This window comes from Sinohyriopsis cumingii, chromosome 10 (genome assembly GCF_028554795.1).
Source record: "Sinohyriopsis cumingii isolate HCF-2022 chromosome 10, ASM2855479v2, whole genome shotgun sequence".
NCBI lineage: Eukaryota > Metazoa > Mollusca > Bivalvia > Unionida > Unionidae > Sinohyriopsis > Sinohyriopsis cumingii.
The window spans coordinates 68,814,907-68,834,456 of NC_142970.1; the positions used below are offsets into that span (position 1 = coordinate 68,814,907).

The 19,550-nt window shown below is 34.7% G+C and overlaps 1 protein-coding gene across 1 annotated transcript in view; it reads left to right on the forward strand.

Moving 5' to 3' along the window:
- The window catches only part of LOC149790349 (uncharacterized), a 145,256-nt gene that overhangs the window by 19,466 nt on the left and 106,240 nt on the right, over positions 1 to 19,550 (forward strand). Inside the window, exons 3-4 of the mRNA XM_089972393.1 lie at positions 10,791 to 10,910; positions 11,555 to 11,632. Coding sequence (XP_089828519.1) covers positions 10,791 to 10,910; positions 11,555 to 11,632 — 198 coding nt within the window. The remainder of the gene's footprint in view (positions 1 to 10,790; positions 10,911 to 11,554; positions 11,633 to 19,550) is intronic.

Here is a 19,550-nt window from a genome sequence, read left to right on the forward strand (position 1 = left end):
TTTGCAATATGATTTAATTCTAAGGAAAATTCAGATGTTCCTAATCATCTATGTATTTTCTGAAACGTAGGAAATAAACAATAGTTTTTATGTGTTTCTCTAATCATGTGATCAAGCTCTGTGCATGGATATTAAATAAATTATACGAGTGAATGTTAATATATTCCATTTTTCAAAACTTAATGGGTGAGCTCTTTATTGAAACTTCAGAAAACAATACTATTGGACAATACTAATTTTCTTCTACAGGTTTACGTCCAATACTGTTCAAATACATTTCTGTATGTAAGCACAGTTAGCTGTTTCGCCTGTCCTGTCCACTGCAGAGCAGCTTTAGCTCTAATTTATACACTTTACAATATTTATAGGTGTGACTTTATTTTAGTGATAATATCATCTTGAAGGAATCTTTGATAAAGTATAATAGTAATGGAATAATTGCCTGGTGTGTCTGGAAAGACAATTAAATCGAAAACTATTAGAGGCAACACTATCATATGTGCTAACGCTATTACAGAATTGCCTTATTTAAGACAGAGGCATATTAACACATCTGTCATACAACATAGCTCCCTTTGTGCTGGACTGCGATCTTAGAATCCCAGTCTAAATTTATTCAATATTTGTAAAACAGTTTGGTACTTGGTGGAGGTATTCTAGCCAACACCTGTAGTGTGCTAGAGAACTGACACCGTTAACTCTGTTCAGACCGCGTAAATGAAAACAAACTGATCGTACAGACAGAGAAAAGGTTAGCATAGATACAGCTATACCAGCACCTCCTATACGCCACATTGCACCATTGGCGTTGTCATATGATTGTGACTGCATTTAGCTAAAGCGACTAATCTTATGAACATCTCTATAAAAGAAACATATGTGAATAACGGGAATCGCACACGAAAACCTCTGTGAGTGTGCGTGAGGTTCTAGTCGACGATGAAGAAATTCACAATTCAAATTGACATAAATGGAAACTACAACTTGTGTTTCAGCATTTCCTGCCCCTTTTCTAATGTTTCTCATAGGATACATTCGATATTTTGCATTGTTAGATGTATGTTGTTTAAATATTGTAGTTGGGTCAATGGATTTCGCATACTCTTTACTGTATCTGGCGAGTCAGAGATCAGCTAATAATCGACAATGGAATGACTGGATCCTCAATTCAGAATGGAGCAAATAAGGTCATGTTCGTAGGAATTTCCAGTTCCACCGATGGGTTCAAACGCGTCTCACGCGAAGGATCCAGGTCTTAAAACGTCGTTGGCCGCCACGTCGCTGCTGTATTAACAAAATTACATATAACACCATGGAGTAAATATCTTGGTGAATAACCATATGCCTGTATACAATCAAAGTTAACTTGATCCTCTGCGTGATAAACGATATCATTCTAAAACCAAACCAAATCCTGGTGACGGTCTTATTAAACACCCGGTTGTTGCTGAAATGACAATGTGTATAAAACATCAAAGCGATATCCGTGTATGTCACCGTTCTGATATAGATCTTGTTAATGAATTAAATGCGATAACATGGCGAACAATATGCTAGATGAATCATCAAAGGCGGCATTAAGGTCAAGATTACACTTGATTCTGATGAAAAGTTAGACAGCGCCGTAAATGTCATGCATAAGACTGCTCATGCATAGTCGGTCAAACAAGCATGGTGGCAAATGTATCTGCCCTTGCCAAGAAAGATATTAAGTGGATGGTTGATGTCCAAATATGAGGTATATCAGTCTGATTCTTCATTTCTTCCACATCATGGAGTACGTAGTCGACAAGGTCGATTACACACATACAAGTACGGGTTAACAATCCTCGATTTTGCCAACAGGTACAAAGAAAATTAACCATTAATATCTTAAGATTCTGCAAATGTCTTTGATGTACTTAAACCTATATCTGCACCAAATGTGATAGCATGGCCACGATGTTTACAGATTGATACAGGTAAATAATTTCTTGGATCTGCTGTTGCTCTGTAAACAAAACATCAGGTGTGCATTCGTGTTGGAAATGTTGGTATAGATCGCGAACAAGATAGTGTGGAAAGATTTCATCTAACACCTGCGTACCGGTTCTTTTTTGTAACAAAACACACAAAAATTTGAATGAAACCTCACACAGCCAGATTTCACCAAAGAGTAACTTGACTTCAATTATTCGTGCATACACTAAATCATGAAATCACACGCAAGATTGGATTTAAATCCACCATTACAATTCAGCAAAACACTGTCACCGTTACTTATAAAAAGATTTTACAAGCAACGCCCTTAGATCTATTCGAGAACAATTTTGTTTGGTATTTATATGTACCAAGTCAGTCAGATGGTAACAACGTCGCGCTACTGATGCAGTATGATCCATCGATGTATTTCCAATTTCATATCGGACTGATTTTCCACAACGTGCAACAAGTTATCACTTAGCGCCTGATGACGGCTTTGTGGTACACCCAACAAGTATAGCATTGGTGCGAACGGAATTGCAGGTCGTTCCTGGAAATACGGAACTAAAACCATGCTTTAAGATGAGAATGCATCGCACCAATGAATCACAAAGTGATGTCAAAATGCGTAAGCGGTAACACCATCAGGGAACATACATCGTTTAGTATCAAGTGGTAACAAACTCAGTTACGTTCGTCAGTATACATCAATGCCATGTTTGGTTCGCCTAATAATATTCGCTGTGTGTAAATTCACATCCTTCGCGATTGGATTCAACATACATATCGTGTCTGAGACTCTTTTGCACAATAACTAGTGGAACTACGTTTGCTTTATTCTTTCTGTCTAAGCCGTGTAGTCCAATCATGGTCGAGTACATTTTAGGACAAAGTTGTATGCAGTCTTGAAACCTTTTAAACTTGCCACATTTTGTTTAATTGCCGTTGTTAAACAATGGCTTATTCGATATGATTTTAAATGTTATCAAATTCGTTTACAAGTATGTCCGATGCAATATCCGCATATTAATTATTAGCCGTGATATGCAACAGCAAAGAATATGTGTCAATATAAAACATCTTGACACGATCATAGTAGAACAGTTGGGTCTTGTCGTAACAAAATCCATACCTCAACTGCCTTTCGGGATTCAAATGCCACATCAAAAATAAGCCTTCGAGGCTTATCTTGTATACTATCGAATTCGCTTTCCTAAATTCTCCATCGTCGTGCAAATACCAAATTATTCATGAACGTAAAGAAATTACCAATCGTAAATACAACGGCAAATTTCATAAGTGAGCCACATAGGTGCGTCTCGTTTTGAGATTTGGAACAACGTTGGGCATTCAGTAAATCTGCTTCCTGATTCGTCTGCGATGGCACACTGATAAGGTTACAATCACAGTTGGGGCAGTGACATCGCTTCTGGTACCACCTGCTAATCAATAATGTGTGGTGTTTTTATGGTATTTGATCAATTTAAAGTCTTACGACTATGTGGTCTTAGACTTAGTAACGGAAAGAAACAAGACCAACAAGTCGTGTCAAACTTAAAATATTTAATCCTCTAACAAGTTTTGTCAAACGAAAATAAATTACTTTTCTAAGTTATACAATAAAATTTAAGAGGAACTTAAATAATTGTGAATTAATTCCAAAATAATCATACATGTTATATCACAGGTCCAAAACAATAAAATGTACTGAATGAAAAGTAGGTCTGAAATGTGCTTTTCTGCTAATAGACTTGAATGTGCTAAAGTGTTAAAAGTCTTGATGTATCGGAATGGTATTGTTTAGAACTTCTCTGGATGAAATGACTGCTTTGAACCTATGGTATTAAAATAAATAGCAAGACAAAACAAAAACCAACAAGATTTATAAAATTTAAAATATTTACTTTCGTAAAATCCGATGTCAAGGAATTAAACATAACTTATAGCACAGTGAATGTAATCCTAAAGTCCTCAATGTTTTATCAGTTCCAAAAGTAACGCGTAATCCGAATGCGTTACAAAGGTATCCGGAATGATTGTCTGTATTGTAATGATTAATAAACCGTACAGACAAATCACAAAGATATAATCCCAAAATGTCTTCAAATGAATTAACAGCACTTCCGTAACACTTATACATTTCCGAATAATCTTCAAATTAATCGACAGTATTTCCTTGAATGGTATTCCAAGTAATCTGAATAATTAATACATTGTAATTCCAATGAATAATTAAATGAATAAATGAAATCCTCAAAATATTATTGAATAACATCCAAAACTTGTGGCACTACTAAGGGTGCCTAATTGTACTCTATAATTATATTAATAACTAATACGCAATTACTAAAACATATAGACGGCTCAATGACTTATTTACATTGCACGTGGAACCAGCAAACATGGTCAGCTGCTTATCACTATCTAATCGGAAATTAGGTAGCTTGGCCTTTCAAATAGCTCACGTACGTGTCGGATAACGTAATGTTTATTTGAATGATAGTGCAACTCAACCTTAGACTACCTGAATGAATCGAAGGACTTGATACATTATTCATCCTTAAAGTGCAAACTTACGATTCATAAGTTACTTAGTATTTAAAATATTATTAACCATCTAATCCTTGCGAATTATAATTATGTATGACAATACATATAATATAGATATAACATTCAAATGAGTATTTTCTAATTCCAACAAATAATATAAATAAAAGATCCTCTCAAACTAAATTTAAATGCAACACCAAATACATATGCACACTAGCGATAAAATAAGAATAGTAATAAAAATAGGAATTATAAATAACTTAATTGATCTCTCCTCACACCTTATTACATCCCCACGACTCTATGAATTTAAGTCGCAATACCTCCCACGTGATTTGAGTCTCAACACAACCCACCCGAAGTAATCAGACAATAATAATTACCCCAAACTGTAAACATATTAAGTATATAGAATCAGAACCCAAAACAACGAGCATATTTATAGCACGTTATCTTAAATTAGAATATACACCCATGGACAAACAATAGGAGGAATGGGTGGATAAGCATAAAAGTTATTAACTGGGTGGTGTGAGTGATTTAAACGGAACTAATATTACCTGATTTCATTAACTATGGGGAATAAAAACTAAGACAAAAATGCATCTCAAATGTTTACTGAATGCATTATCGGAAAGCTATATCTTGGAACATATTCAGTCAGATCACCGGAAGAAACAGTTCCCTTTGCTATGAAGTTCATCTGATAAACAAAAAAATTCGGATTGAATTTTAAGACACCGTTGTGCACCTAGACAGTCAAGTAACGCAAGCAAATATAATTTACAACATTTATAATGCCGTGGGCGTCCAAATATTTTTCCAAGGCATAAATCATTACAGTTAAATATTCTCAATGTCATTCAACATTTTATACCTGCAATGTTTTGTCTTTAAGTGTTTCAGTTTCTTTTCTTTTTCTTTTAAGTTGTATCAATCTCTTACCTTTTTCTTGTTAACCTTTAAAAAGTAATTGCTCCAATTTCTATTGATTTAATGTCTTGTCTTTGTCGCCTTAGTTGCACGAAAAATGAATATTCTACTTGTTTCGTCTGTAACACATATATTTAATTCTGAGGCCATCTCTATTCGACAAGTTTTCATAATTGCTGGTACCAAACTAGAATGTTTTAGCGTTTCATCCAGTAGTATGGTAATAACGATTTTGTCGGTTACTAATATAGATGGTCTCCGCCTTTCATTCCTTAACCTTGTCCTCTTGTTTGGTCGTCTATTGGTCGGAATGACATATTATAATCCACAGGTTTACACGCATACACGTGTGAATTATTTTAATATGAGTGATATGAGCCTGATTTTTGGAGATATAAAACCGTATTCTATATAGCTACTAATATTATCAACCTTGCACTATCAAACTACGATCTTCCGTCAATAGAACACATCCAGTCCCTGTACCGCAACATAACGTAAAAGAAAAACTCCAGCCCTGTTCATGGAAACACGAAATTCAAAGGATTTCATCCAAGTCTCGTCTTGATGATTCTATATATCTAGAGCTATGTCGATTCAGTCCCACGGTGGGTTTCTATTTTGTTAAGGGTTCGGAATACAGTCACAAGACTTCAACTGACAATTGAGATTGTAACTGGATAACTTGAAATGTAAAAATGATAGCAAGTCTACTTTTTATCAAAACAAAATATCACATCTTTACTACAACATGGCTGAATGGCAAATCCGCAAAAGGAAGGATTCCCGGGCGCACGTCTACATGAAAGGGTTAAAGTTCAGGGACTTGGTACTTGGTATTTGCTTTTTATTTACATGGTGACTCATAACAATCAATAGAAGAAAGACAATTTCTACTTGTAGACATACTCTGATCGGGAAAGCTAAAATATGCAACTAATATATCTGCAGATTATACATATATCAATTAAAAAGCAAACATTAGGAGACAGAATGAACGTAAGTTTCCATTACTTGTGTCCATGAAAACGTATAATAAGTGGGAAAATCTATGCTGATTGAAAAATAAAAAAGATCCCTCTTCGATAATAGCACATTGAATTTAAATTTAACCTTTTGAGTTCCGTTCATATGGTATTATGTTGACTGCAATACATTTACTTATTTGAATCAATGACACTAACAAGAATCATTATGTATGTTACTGCCCGAATAATTCCACATTAAGATTCCGAGAATTAACATATACGTTTTTAAATTATTGAGCAAGTGGTTGTATTCATCATTAATCAGGATTTTGATTGATCTGTAATCAGTTTGTTTTATGAAATGTTCGTATATTGATATAACAATACGGCATTATTAATCCTCACTAAATATCCAACGAATATTATCATTATTATTATTATTAGTAGTAGTAGTAGTAGTAGTATTGTGCCGTCATGAGACCTGTCACTGAAGTAGTGTGAAACGATACTGATGGCTCTAATGAATAATGTCTTGTCTTCGAACAAGAGATGTTACACAGACAAATGCGTCGGTGCTGAATAATCGTCGATATATCTTTGGTCTAGGTAAAGTTAATGTTGATGGGACACAACAAACCGAAGCTATAACCGTGGTGAATTCATTGGTGAATTTCACTTCCTCGTTGTATAAACAATTCCCGAGTGTACAGTCAACGTCCGGCCGTTAAATTCTTCAGGGATATACACACTGTCAGAATTCATTCCATGGTAATGATAAATCTATTTCTAAACACAAACTTCAAAGATTGTTTAAACAACAATGTTGATAAGTCTGAAATGCTTCAAACTGAATTTCATATTTGGCGCCTAATGTCATTAATCTTGTGGATGTGAAAGCTTCTACAATGTTGTAGTGGTTCTTACGTATTATTATTAGTATTCCAAACTGGTTGGTTATCAGTGTTAATGGACCCCAAATAGTACAATAAGTGGATACGATCAACAAATACTGTCCTGACTTGCGTAATGTTATGTTATGAGTTTTAAGGTTATCAAAAATATTCACATTATCAAAACAACTAAACCCTTTGGTATTGTAGTATCAGGGAATTTCTCCTCTCGTTGGTTGATCACAGTCTTTTGTCTATGGTGTAAATTAACTTTCTACGCGTGATGGTGGGGAACATCTGTGATTTTTTAATCCACATCTTGTTTTATTGAAGCATCAGAAGTATGAACATTGTCTTTGATAAACGCAGTTTCCGTTCTCCATTCGTTTGTTGCCTGTGAATTCACTGATCAAGAAAATAATACATCCGACAGCTTCTCTCAGCCGGATATCATTATTTTGAATGTTCATGTGAGACATTTATAGTTTTCCATTGCGAGCTTCAAAAATCACAAGCTCATCTGTGTCAACTTCAACAACAACCCAACTGCGGAACGTTGGGCTGGGAAACGACAGTGTTAAAATACATTTTATATAACATTAATCGTACTTTAATGTCAAATAAACATGTGTTTACTTTGTTTGCAAACGCTGAAGTGCACGCACCGCATCAGTGTAAACACTGAAGGGCACGCACTGCTTCAACAAGATGACAACATAATGGCGGTTCCAGCTGAACAAACTGATGGTAGACGACTTTGTCTAATAATTAACAACTTCAAGTGGTGATACAAGTCCATATCAGATGAAATACGATAAATCAATGGATGTCAACATGTACGCAATATATTGAGCGTCCGATTATCAAATTCAAGTGAACTATGACGGTTTCACGTGTGTGTGGCACCACTGATACAATTCCATCCTATAGACACCAAGAATATGCATCACTGACTTTACAACCGCAAGTAAATAGAAACTGGTCAATAAGTCGAAAGTCTTGTGAGAGTGGTACCGGTAGTCGAAGAGTTCAGTTTGATGGTATTCTGTGAGATGTCACTGGTAATCGCTGTCATATTCCTTTCGTTATCCGCAAAGAAATTTCAGTCACTCCTTGCATCTCAAATACCATCTTACGATACCATAGGCTATTATCTCGATTTGTATTTTGAAAACCCACAAACATGTCTAACTGCAGTAGCGCCGTGTTTCGTACTTATGTGCCATATAAACTGTCCCATATTATTACTTCATGTGTACGCATATGTGGTGTGCGCGAGTGATGACATCGTTGAAGCTGTTCAAATCTACGAGAACGACAACAAAGATAACGTGATGCACAAAAAGTCCATATTGCTAATACAGCTATGCCAGTTGCATCTCCTGTGCGCCGAATTGCATCGTTGGCGTAGTTCTTACACACTAATGTGATTGACTATGTTTAGCTTAACAAAATACCTTGCCAACAGCTCTTCAAACTCATTGATGTGACAAAGGATAATAGCTCAAGACAATCCTAATCTTCATCAAGTTGCAATCGAAGCTGTTGGCTTGAAATACTCCAGGATTATTGAAGATGTCGAAATTGAGATTTAAAATTGACTGTAATGGCAACTAAAGCTTGTATTTCAGCATTTCTAACGTTTCCAACAGTATGCATTTGATGTTCTCCAGTATTAGATATACTTTTGATAAACAACATAGCTGAACCAGCTCATTTTGTATAATCAGATGAGTCTGAAAATCGTTAATAATCGAAATACGATCACTGACTCTTGTGTTCGGCGTGAAGCAAACATTTATTTCGTATTAACTTCCAGGTGCACTGGTGGACATAAACCCGTCGCACGTACATTTTATGGGATTGAAAATTCGTTAGCAATACTCTCACCTGTGAAAAAATAAGTATGAACTACTACAGTACTCTCAATTACAAATATAGAAACATTTAAATCTGGAGTATTGTAAGCAAAATTGACAATGAAAGGTAATGTTGGCAATTATAAACGCTTTAAACGAGAAGAATAATAACCACCCGCTATAATATGCGCGGAATGCATTACAACAAAGAGAGACAAGTAAATAAACATACCTTAGACAAATATATATCACAAACATATTGGATATATGCTATTACTTAGGGAAACATTGGTATGTAACGGCGTATATGCAGGGTAACGTTTAACAAAATTGGTATGTAAATATTGTCTTCACGAAAATACGAGCATATCAATCAAGCATGTCTCATTTGTACAGAGAGAAGCTACATCAATGATTGCAGATGTGATGCTGTATTAGCTGCACATATGTCAGAAGTAGAAGTATAAATAATAGCCATATAACTAGAAATATGAATAGCATAGTGCAAAATTATAATATATACAAATAGTTGTGAAACTTGATTGTTATTTTTATATTTCTCAACTGTTTGGAGAAAAGATTATATGCATATATTGTTATATATGTAAATTGATGGTGGGTGATGGGTGGGGGTGGTTAAATGCTAAATGTGAAGTATTATAGTAACCTAATATTAAAAAGGTATACTCTGATAAAGTGGGTAGAGAGTCCGCCTCGGACACTGGAGGACGTGGATTAGTTACAGGGCCGAGGCATACCACAGACTTAAAAGAAATGGTACTAATAGCTGCACCGATGGCGCTAAGCATTAAGAGGTTAGTGTTAGGACTGGTCGGCCTGGTGTCAGGATAATGTGACTGGGTGGGAAATCATGCTACATGTCTGCGGCATATGCCCTAGTGTTAGACATCACTATAAACTGCCACACTGCACATATCGTAGCGATATTACTGAAAAATTGTTAAAGCTATGTTAAAAGTCAGTCACTCACTCACTCATAAATAAAGCGCATGTCCTCACATATCCAAACACAAACACCAAAATATACACATAGACACATAACTACACACATAAAAACAATAAATACATACAGAGACACATACCTACATACATCCACAAACACACGATATGTAGGACAAGTTTCGAATTTCGGTAGGGTATTTTCTTACCTTGTTCTGTTACTAAAGTTTGATTGTGACGTATACCAAATAATGGTAATACATTTTTGTGTTCTTTTTAAAGGCACCTTTATGCCATCAATCGCTATATAGAACCCGCGATACCCACCTATGGCAGACCGGGACGGCTACGTCTATGTGTCGTTGGGAATGGCATTTAGCTTCCATTTCCTAGTTGTGACATATCCAACAATGTACTGAGAAATGCGGCTAACAGCAAAGAAAACATTTTTATAACATTGATAATCCTATGCTCGGCATGAAGCTCATTTAGAGAATAGAGTAGGCAATATTTAACTGCGACATGCACATATTTAACCCACATAATTTGCAATCATATTTACGCTTATATGTACGAATAAAAATATATGACATATTGTTAGAAAAAAATACAATTTTAGGTAGGATGCATGACAATTTTAATACATGTTTCATACATTCTTTTTTCAGGTGTGGGACTGAGTAAGGCGACGGATAAAGCAAAAGTTAAAAGTGCTGGACCAGATAGCATGAAAATGGGCAGCCATGAAGAACCGATCATTGGCCACGAGTTTATTTCGCCTAGTGCAGGTAAAGAAGAATTAATATTTATTATAGCGTTAGGGTGTGTAATTGTATCATATCTTGTATTTCCAAACTTGTTCTATTTAAAATAAATTGAATATACTAATGAATTAATAAAACATTAAGTGATAGGTCTTCACCTTTTATTAGGTTCTGTAACAAAACACAATTTTAGAAGTCTCTGGTAAACAAATTAGAAGATCCTTTTATGATCTTCACTGTGTCATGATTAATAGTCTGAGTATCCTTTAAACAACAGCGGCTGGTAGTATGACAATAAAGGAGAAAAACCAACAGATTTATACCTTTTGGTCATAGAATTATATTATATTTATACATTCTTGTCAATAAGTGGTTTATAAATTAGTGCGTTATGTTCATCTTTGAGCAATACAATTTTATTTTAAATTTTGAAATTGAGAAATAAAACTTTTAATAAACGGTTCATAAGGCACGAAATTGTATTAAACGTTCACCCAAAATATTTTCGTTTAATTATTTCATTGTTAGTATTCTCAAACAAAATATAATCGTGCTGCTTATTCGAGACCTATATTCGAATACTTCAATTTTTTTTGACCAAATGCTGAAATACACTCGGAAATATTCTTACGTATATATCCAAATCAAGAGTTCTCATATTTTCTCAGTACACTCTGTACAAATGGAAAATACAGCTCGACCCTTCAAGCCTGAGACTGACTCTTTAGATGAAGCAGAATATCAAGGTAACTCACGTACTCCACTTCTCCATATTATTCTTGTAATAGTTATTATCTTATATGCATATCATGGGAAGTAACAATTTGAAGTACCGATTCTAAATCATCCAATTTTTGTGCATTAAAAGTAATTTCTCTTAAAGTATGTTATACAAGAAAACATAGATGTTTTAAATGTTGAAAACGATTTTCGGAAGCTTTAGCAACAAATGCATTGAATAAGACATTTCTTAGAAGCCATTACCAACAAATTCTATCAGGAATATTTTCCTAAATGTCCTTTTAAATGCCCCTTTCTTCATGTGACACATAGGGATCAAGGGTATGTACATCTGCGAAATAGACATTTTTGCCAGCACATGTGATATCATGCATACATTTTAACTTACTCAAGATTATGGTGTTCGACTCTCAGGTCAAAAGCCTGGAAAAGGTCTCATTTGTTTTGTCCAATGCAAGAATTTATCTTGTTTCAGATGGTAAATAGCTTAGTTAGAAATGTAAATAATCCTACATTTATCGAAGCCACTGCAATTTTTAAATGTTACTGAATCACAATTTATGGACAGATGTACAATCAGATTAATTAACATTAGAAAACGTTACAACGATACGTTTCCACTGTACCTGACAGTTGATAAAGCGAAACAATTAATATTCTAAGATACTAATCTTCCATGCATCTTCTGAAAAGTTGGCCCCGAAACAATAATCATTATGTGTTCATGCTATCCATTGATAAAACTCTATGCTTGGATATTATATAAATAGTCAGAGAGAACTGCAACATACCTGATTTTTTCAACACGTCGTCGGTGAGATGTTTCACGAATCTTCAGAGAACAATACTACTGGACAATACCAGTTTTCTTCCACATGGTTAGGTCCAATACTGTTCAGATATGTTTCTGAAGGTAAGAAGATTTCAGCAGTTTCGCGTGTCTATCCATTTGAAGTTCGACCTTAATTATAATTAAAGCTCTTTACAATATTTAAGGAAGTAAATTTATATGTCTGATAATATCACCTTGAAGTAACCGTTGATGAGATATAATAGGAATGGAATATATTTTCCGTTTAATCCGCAAAGAAAATTAAGTTGGAAACGTTTTAGAGGCATCACCGTCACAAGCACTCACGTTTCTAATGTATGGTCTTATTTACAACAGAGTTATAATATCACATTTGCCAAACGTCATCTCTTTTTCATGGACTGCGATCTAATGATCTCATAGAGTAAATATCCTGGTGAAAACCAATACCTGGATACAACTGTAGTGGGCATGGAAACCCCGTTTGATAGATGAATTGATTATAACAACCATCCAAAGACTAGTTACGCACCCGTTAAACATCCGCATGTTACTAACATGACCTTGAATATAAAACATCAAAATGATATGCGTGTACCTCACCGTGCTGATATGGATCTCATTCATAACTTAAATGCGATCACTTATAGAAAGAATCGCCAGATGGATCATAAACATCCATATTGCACTTTATGGTCGCTAACGCGCCAGTTGGTGGACAAAGTCCACTCACTGGAAGCAAAATATATTGATAGAAACAAACTTGGTTTCTATACAGACTTTATCTAAAATATATTACACTACTCGGTCTTATTGGAACGGTGAACCGACTGTTAAAGGTTATCCATAGGGCAGCTCATGTATAGTCGGTCAAACAAGCCGTGTGACCAATTTTCCTGCTCTTGCCAATAACGATTTCAAGGGGCTAGTTTGATATTCAAATATGAGGCTCAGCAGTCTGATCTTGTATTTCTTCCACACCATCGTGTACTTAATCGACAAGGTCGTCTACACAAATGCAAGTGCACGTTAACTATTATCGATGTTCCCATCAGATGCAATGCATAGAGAAGCTAATCCATTAACATCAAAAGAGTCTTCAGGTGTCTCTGATGCACATACACGTATGTTTCCACGTAGTGCGTTAGCATGGCCACGATTATTACAATGCGATACAGGTAAATAATTTATTAGTTCTGTTGTTGCACTGCAAAGAAAACATTAGGAGCGCGTTCGTGTTGGACATGCTAGTATACATCATGACCAAAATATTGTAGATTAATTTAATCGCACACTTACGGACCAGATATCAAAACGCACAATAATTTTAATGATAGCTCATAGTGTCCAATCTATATCTTCCATGATTCATATATGTACTAAATAATGAAATCACGCGCAAGATTTGATTGAAACCTACAAATGCAATTCAGCGAAACATTCCTCGTTATGTATTAAATTGTTTCACTACTACCTACATTAAAACGGCTCGGGAACAATTTTGAAAGCTCCATAGCAGATCCAGTAATGTAGTGGCCATATAAAACTCCTTAATATCATGACGGGTCATGATCATGTCGGTAGGTGAGTAGAATCCATTTGGAGGTAACCTCAAGCAATTAAACAAACACATTCAACTTAAGAACAATATTTGCTTTAACTACTGAGGTACAAAAGCGATGTAATTAACTTTGATATAAGTTATCTAGTGTATTTCCCTGATTTGTATATGTGTGGTTCGTTTGCTAAAGAAAATCATGAAAGCGCTTGTCAGCCTTAAACTGGAGTGTATATAAGTGATGTGCTTCGATGACTGAGTCGGTCGAAATAGTATTTGCAATGAGTATACTCAGCCGCCTGGGTAGCAATAACAGATTGAATACGACGACGCTTTGGTTGATCCTCGACCACGTGAGAAGTAATTTCATGCGGTTCAATTGTAATACCTAATGATGCGAGTATGTCGGCTTCTCTGGCACCGTTGGTATTTGTACATTATGCTCACACGCAAATTGTTTCAGTTATTGTAACAGCTGTGGATTATTCGAAACTACCAGTTGTTGTCCTAATAACACTAGCATGTCTACTTTTTATTATTGGTCTTAGCATTCGTATTTCACGCTTTTGCACAATTTATCTTAGTTAAATCAAAGTGGGCATGCTTCTATATAAGGAGAACATTTCTCTAATTGCAAATTCCTAAAATATATTGTTTCATATTTTTAACTCGACCCTGACCTGGAACTGCAAACACTCCAATACTGGTTACGATTACATTTACATCTGTGGCTGTTTTCTCAACAGTGTTGGCTGTTTCTACACTCAGAGGATTCAGCAAATCTTCGTCTATGAGCGTGATAATACTCGCGAATCGATTCGCATGGCTGGAAATGCTGATTATATGATTTAACTCTGAAATAACATTAAAGACATGGTCGATAACCACGAAAAGCAAATTGTATTAACAGTATTCATAATGTCATGGTTTACCACGAAAGTTATATTTTCCAGGCATGCCCCTTAACAGTTAGAGCTTCCCATGTATTAATTCCTTTAACAAGATTGCTACAGTCTCTTTTCTCAGTCTTCTAAGTGTTATGAAAATGGTGAAAGGTAAAAATGGTGATTTGCACCAGCTTCGCTCAATTTTCTGACTCCAGGCCGTTGCACGTGATGGCACTTTCATTCTCAATTTTGTTGCTGCGATAAGTCACTAAAGACATTTGTTACGTCAGTTTCATGTAGGATGGTCGGCAGTTTAAGGTTTGGAGACTGGGTACACAGCCGAGATGGATTAGGGTTATCTTTGTATTGTTACGAGCGCACCGCAGTGCAACAAATATTGTCATAATTAGTTATTTCAAAAATATGATTTTTAAATATTCTTCCCTCATTTTACCACTGTGGTGTTCAAGATACAAAATGGAATGTTGGGTTTGTAAATAGCGAGTAGAAATTTTGTAAATATTTGATTTGATTTGACATCATTTATCCTTCATTTATCCTTGGGTTTTTCACTATATTCGCTTGATGGATCAATGTCGTCATCTTTGTAGCGTTCATTCGCTTCATTATCTGTACTCAAAGTTAGCACCTTCAGTTTCTCTTGCACAACATCATAAATGTCTTTCTCCAATAATAGTGTCCAAAGATACATTGTTCTTACTCTGATATAATTCCTAAATTAATTAATTAATCAACACGCTTCCAATATGTGTTCGAAAAGGTCAAATAACATCTGTTGGGCCTTTTTAACAAATATGTATGATGCTTGCGACGGAACAGTGATTTAATATTTTCTGTAACATTGCACACACTCCACAAATGAAGCATAATCAGATATCAAAATTAGATTTTTCAATAAATTATTTCACAATACGATATACATGTATCTTTGAAAGGATTGCCCGTGTATTAAGTATGTATCATACATGGAAATACAAAGTGTTCAATATTTGGACTATAATATTATTCTAGAACAGTTTTGAAATATTCTAAGGAGTTCTGGACAACGCCATCTTGACAACATCACGATTCTTGGCGGACAAGTACATGAGCGGTTTTAACATATATACGGAACGTTTATTTCTTTTGGACCTCCATTGAACTTTAACAGTACTATTTTGGATTCGCTTCATAATACTGTAAGTTTCAATCATATTTTCATTTATAACATAGATAATTAAATTGTTTGCTACGTTGAAAAGAAAAAGATCACTGGTTTTGCTTCGTTCTGTTATTTAGTTTATGACCGTTGAGTCGTAACAATTGCAAGACTTGAAATGCACTATATATACGGAAACAAGCCTTTCATCACAAGAAACCATAATTTCTTCACTACAAAGTGGCTGAGTGGCGAATTCCCAAATCAAAAAGTTTTCCTGCGCGCACATGTACATGACATGGTTTAGTACTGATTTGTTATTTATTGGGTGATTCATATCAAACTATGAAATGAAGACAATACCTGTTCATAGTAATCCTTTAATATGAAAAATTAAAATCTGCACCTAATATCAGTGTAGATTATGTGTTTAACAGTTAGATAAAATTAAACACTCTGAAGCTAATAACATATGAATTCATTAATTGTATCAAATATGTATGAATATATGAATGTATTGTGCTCAGTCGAGGAATAATTAAACAGTCACAACATTAACCTTTGGCGTGTAAATTGAGCCCAAGCTAATACAATCTTTCTGGTCATGCAATAGGATCCACACTATTGAAAGCTAGATTACATATCATTCCGTAGTGTATTCCGCGAAGACAACGGTATTAACAGTATGTAAAAAAATACAGACATGTAATATGTTGTGTACAAAAAGACAAAAAATAACATATGTCACTTAGGCCAAAAAACCTACCCTACTTCTGCATATATAACTACATTCAGCAGTGTTACATATCTAACCCACGGTAAATCGACTTCAATTAATACATTTTACAATATATTTGGGTCTAAATTTATTTCTGTGATAATAACATCTTGAATGAGTCGTCCGTTATTGATGAGATATACCTGTAATGAAACAAGCTGCATGTAATGTCCCAAAAATACAATTATACAGGAAACTAGTTAGAGGCATCACTATTGGAAAATATGATACTTTTAACGTATTCATTTGCCTACAATATAATTATAATTACACATCAACCCTAATCACATATTCATTAAACATTTTGCATAACTCTTCAGATGGAGTCTATGTTGCCGTGTTGAACTTTTAAACCTTACTGTATATCTAGCATTCAATACATATTAGATACCTTCTCGTTGGAGAACTGTCACATCCAGCACTGAAACATGATAAAGATTGATTCTTCAAACATTCCTAACGCGAAAGGGTAGGGTCAAGATCAAAATTCCTCCGCATCAATGACTGTTAGAACAAGAAAGCAACATATACCTTTCTGGAGTATTGTCTGCGTACGGAAAGTGCGTAAATCAAGTTTATACTGAAGGTAGAGTGTAATGCCTAAAGAAATGGTAGTTTGCAGAATGGCTTGGTTGTGACCCTCGGGATAGATCACTTAAACATAAATTTGTTTGTGTATTAACATTTAGAAACGATACAGTAGCCACTTTATTTGCGAACATATCAATACGTATTGTCACATTTTCCGTTGGAAGTAAAAATTTAAACAAAAAATATAGCCCGTAAATAGATCCTTAGTTCAAGTTCAAAATATAGTTGAATTCATCTTTCTGTTAATAATTTCTTGCCGAAATTTGAAAGGGTGAGCAGCGAGGTACCATCAAGAACACTTTGAATTAGAAACATAAATTTATACATGTATACAATTTAATCAATTGTATTTGTCCTAAACCCTGGAAATTGATTTCAATCGATCCCAAGGTTAGAACATGTACCCTCAAATATTTTTTCCTCACTTAACATCTTCATCAACGAATTATTCTTTAATAAGAGAATGATTGCTTGTTAAAATTGTTGTTAAAACTGTTGTTATCGAAATTTTTAACTTTGGATGATGAAAGAGAACCACCATGTAACGTGGGGTGAAGAAAATCTTACCCGATATTCTGAATTGAAAAGGAAATCATGATCCTTATATATACAGTAATGTTGAAATGTACGCTTCCAATTAGGTAACCTGGGGTGAATTGCAAAGACATATTTACAAATGTTTTGAAATTATACTCACGGCGAGTATTATACAATCCCAAATGTTTTAAGGCTAAATTATGTTTTCATATATTTTACCAGGATATTATGTTTCATACAATAAATGTTATTAGTACCATACATGAACTATATCTTAAACTGACGGTTTATTGTACGTGTTTTGGAAACTCCTGGTACAGCAAACATTGCAGTGAATTAATAATTGAACACACACTGATGATGGGTACGTATCTGTCTAATCAAGTCCAAAGCAACTCGCAGTGCCAATTTGGTACATCTCCCTCCTTATTAACATAAATATTTAAATGTGAGGAATACATTGCTGGAAGGAAAAAGGAAATAAAGCTGTATGCACAATTGTAATACAAGTATTGACACATAAATGCGAATAAATATATTTTCAAGCACTATAGGAAGGCAAAATGAGATGTCAATATTGTTCGTGATGGGTGGTGGGAGGGGGTGGATAAATGCTGAATGCCGAGTGGTATTATTATTTTTATTATTCCTATTATTATTAATATTATTATTATTATTATTATTATTAACTACGTTTAAAAGTATTTTTCATCGATGTATGATGTAGATAATCTGTGACAATACTAGTAACGGAAGAGAATGCAAATGGCTTGACAAGTTTTCTGAATTTATTATCAATATGATCGGTATTGGAGATGCTCTAATTTGGTAATGTGCACATGATAACAAACATATTATGTTTCATATGCTAGCGATTTGCCAATCAAACGCGAATTGCGTCGAAATCATAATCGTGATTCTTTCCATCTGTAATGTTGCGTACATTTGGCAATTTCCATTACATTATGTTGACAACTACATGTAAGAAAATAAATTATCCGAGTCATCTGTTTCCACAGATTTGGTGGTCAGTAAGTACGGGTTTGTATTATTGTTACTAAGTGAAACAACGACTTATACACCATTACTTTGTGCTCATTTTACACGAACCCGCGGTTTTTTAGCCAACTTTCGACGTCTGTAAATTTCAAGACCATCTGCTATAAGCTTCTTGTTCCGACATAGTTTCACTTAAATGGTTGCCTACCTGTATGCATGCACCTGTTTGATGGTCAGATAAATTCAATTATGGCTATACACTACCAAAAATGTTTAGGTCTTCAAAAAGTGGCCCACGAAATTTATAAAGTCATGAAAGTTAAAACTCTCAAAGACAAGATCAAGTTTTCATCCAAGCCGTAATCGTTTATAAACGCAAAGAAATATCATCACTAGATATAATCAACAACAATAGTAAATCCTCATATAGTCCGCTCTTTCGACATGTTGTGGGGGAGTAGATTCGTCGTCTTCTGCACCAGGGAGCCAGTTGTAGTCGAGGAGGACGTATAGTAGCCTGATTTACATTGCGAAATACGTTACTTCCTTAGATCTTTTATATTATTCAAGCTAACTCTCTGTACTTCATTTATTTGTAAGTAT